The sequence below is a fragment of the Echinops telfairi genome, unplaced genomic scaffold (assembly GCF_000313985.2).
Source record: "Echinops telfairi isolate 266 unplaced genomic scaffold, ASM31398v2 ScPeMD7_7400;HRSCAF=8409, whole genome shotgun sequence".
In the NCBI taxonomy this organism is placed as follows: Eukaryota; Metazoa; Chordata; class Mammalia; order Afrosoricida; family Tenrecidae; genus Echinops; species Echinops telfairi.
In genome coordinates, this window is record NW_022111300.1 from 17,575,313 (window position 1) to 17,578,627 (window position 3,315).

Sequence of the window (3,315 nt, forward strand, 5' to 3'; positions counted from 1 at the left end):
GGTGGGGTGTCAAAAAGAGACTGTAACTCTTGGCTGAAGAAAGCCCTGCTTCACTGCCGCTGGGCTGCGGTGGATTCCAGCTGGGGATCACAGCCCAACTGGGAGCTGCGGAACAACGGGTGGTTTCGAACTGCTGACATTGCAGTTAGCAGCCCAACGGGGAACCCACGACGTCGCCAGGACCCCTGTTGAACACTGTGAAGCCACAGAGTGAAAAGGATCTCATCATTTGTAACAGGGCAGAAAGGACTGGACTGAGGCAAAAGAACGTTCACCATCTGGAGGTGGCTGCTCCGTTCCTTGTGACCCCTCGTGCGAAGAACGAACTGTCCCACCAGGCTTTCACGTCAACCTTTCGGAAGATGGTCAACACTGCCAATCCGGAGGCTGAGCGAGAGCTGGCTTAGCTATTTGCACCACCCGAGGGCTCCTGGGAACAGGGGAGGAATCATGTTCCAGCGGGAAAAGGGTGGAGTCCCTGGGCTCTGGGTGGAGCAAATTGTGAGGCCATTGCTGCTGCAAGTCCACCCAGAGGCTAGACGGCCCAGAGGCGCCTCTGTAAAAACGGCTTGGCTGCCTACACCCGAGAAATCAGCCATGGAAAGCTCTGGAACCCAGCGGCGCTGTGACACCTATGCGGTTTCCTTGAATGGGCCCTTGGCGACTGGGTCAGGAGAGGCAGAAAAGTACAAACTGGCAAGATTTCTCAACCTTTCAGGAGAGTGCCGTCAAAAGGCTGAGCTGTTTCAAACCTTCAATTTGTGTTGAAGCCTTGCTTTGAAGAACTCTCTTCTAAGAACAAGCCAGTGCTTTAGAGAGCTCCATTAAAGCCTCCATAAAATGAAGGTGTGGCTCTAAAAAGCTCTATCATTAATATTGTACTTAAAAAACGACAGTCACATGAATCAAAAGAAAATGCATGCATGGAAAAGTTTCAAAAAACAACAACAACAACAAAAAAACCACTGCCATTGAGTTGATTCCAGCTCCTCTGAGCGTCCCAGGAGCCAGAGAACTGTCCCCCTTTTAAAGGGTTTCAAATACTTTAAATCTGTGAGTAGAGAGCCTCATTTTAACCCACAGAGGACCTGGTTGTTCAAACCATTGACATTGGGGTTAGGAGCTCAGTAAGTGCAGTCGGATATACCACCAGAGCCCCTGGAAGGGTCAATTGAGTTATTAAATTTAGCCATCTGCTCAGAAAGTAAAAATATCTGTATACCGGGGATTGAAGGTGAAATTAAGATGTACATTTAAAAATACACTCCTGGGTATTCAGGGCTCCCTATATAATATACCATTTAATCTAAACTTTGGTAACTACTTTAAAAAAATAATCCTCAACTTGTATGGCATAAAATAGAGTTGAAGCTCTCTCTGTTGAGGTTTACATGCCCCTTTTTGCCAGGTCACACCTCAAGAGTGCACACACACACCCCTTTAAACTAGGGCACTCCCTGTCTTCCCAGCCCTGACCTGGAGCGAATACGGAAACTCTTGGGAATGAAGCACCTCCCGAATTGCTTCTTCTCATTCTCCCCAGGCCACATAGCAAACACAACAGAGCAAATCCATGCTATCAAACAGAAAAATGGCAGTCTTTAGTAAAAGATGAAGTTTTTCTAGAAGTTCCCATTTGTTAAGAGTTATTTCAGCAGGGTAGGTGAAAGGTGGGGTGAAGAGGGGGAGGTTGGGGGAACCAATGGAAATGATCGACACATAACCACACCCCACCATACCCCAGGGGGATGAACAGCAGAACCCATGGGGGAAGGGAGACAGCGGTTGTTGGTGTACGACATGAAAATATTAATTATTTATTATTTATTAAGGGGTCACGAGGGTGGAAGGGGGAGGGAGGGAAAAGAGAGGAGCTGATACTAAGCACTCAAATAGAAAGTAAATATTTTTAAAATAATGATGGTAACATATGTACAAATATGCTTGAAACAATTGATGTATGGATTGTTATAAAAGCTGTAAGAGCCCCCAATAAAATGATCTTTTCATTAAAAGGGGGGGCGGTAAGTCATCCGCTCAGATACTTTGTGCGAGAAGCGGCCTGGCAGGTCCATGTATTTATTTGTACAATTCCTTGTCAGTCCACAGTCCTTAGTTCTTAACTACAAATCCAACATTCAACCAGAATCCTCAGAGCCAGAGTCGACCCTCTTTAAGGCAGGCGTCCTCCGCTGTCCTCTAGGACATGGGGTCTGTGGATGTGCAGGGAAGGGAGGGTCCCTAGCTCCTTCCCACATAATCCTATCAGGTGTGAAACTCTGGTCCTTTCTGGGTTCCCAGTTTTCTGCTTCACCCATCTCCTGGATTCGGTTAAGGAAAACTGTCCCTAGCCTTCTCCTTGGAGGGTCCTTGCCTTCTGACCAAAGCTGGACTCTGGGTTCACACAGATCTCCCCTTCTCACCCCATACCCCACCACCCCACACTCTGACCCCAAACAAGACCTCAGCCCTCCAGCCTCCACCACCAACCCCAGCCCCTGCAGGCTGGCAGCATGAGTGGTTGGGACATCGGATAGTTAACTTTAAGGGGTGTCATAGCCAGTAAGTCTGTTGTCCCACATTGGGACCCAGTGTCCCCTCTGGGCCCCTTCAGCTCACTCAAGTTGCGGAGACTGAAATGGCACCCAGTACTACCCCTCTTTGGGTTCCTGAACCAAGCAAATACCATTTCTCCCTCTGCACTGAAACGCCCCACACCCCGCCCAGGCTGGGAGGACCTGGAGAAGCATGACCCCCAACACCAGCGACGGTGCCCGTGGACACCCAACCCAACAGGGGAGCGTTCAGTAACTCACACGACGGAACCCAGTGTTCCGAACGAAAAGCCTTAACCCAGTCAAGCCTCAACGGTTCATTTTCTCCCCTCACTCCTCCAGAAATAAAGCTGGGGTGCCAGCCCCGCAGGGTTGAGCTAAGCCATGGATGTCACCTCTCAGGGGCCCTTGCCTCCCCAAGTCCCCTGGTCCCCGCGCAGAGACAAGGGCTGGTCCGGCCTCCATCTCCACGTGGGCTCCCACTCACCGCGAAGATCAGCAGCAGCAGGGGCCACCCGAGGGCTCCACGCAGGGAGCCCGGCGGCCCGCAGGCGGCCATCGGAGCGCGGGCAGGGAGCAGACTGCGGGCTGCAGGGGCGCGGGGGTGGGTGCTCGCCTCTCTGCTGAGATCCTTTTAGTCGCCTTGGCCTCTTTGGGGCTTACCTGCCCCAACCGCGTTCGCTGCCTCGACGGGATTGGACCCAGAGGACGCCTAGCGGCCCCTCCTAGTTTAATCCTCAAGTTTTATCACCGCCAGAGT

At 51.2% G+C, this 3,315-nt stretch overlaps 1 protein-coding gene across 1 annotated transcript in view; it reads right to left on the reverse strand.

Moving 5' to 3' along the window:
- Window positions 1-3,114, reverse strand: part of LOC101653138 (desmocollin-3) — a 41,792-nt gene extending 38,678 nt beyond the window's left edge. Inside the window, exon 1 of the mRNA XM_004702925.1 lies at window positions 3,046-3,114. Within this exon, the coding sequence (XP_004702982.1) occupies window positions 3,046-3,114 (69 nt within the window). The remainder of the gene's footprint in view (window positions 1-3,045) is intronic.
- Between the last annotated feature and the right edge of the window lie 201 nt (window positions 3,115-3,315).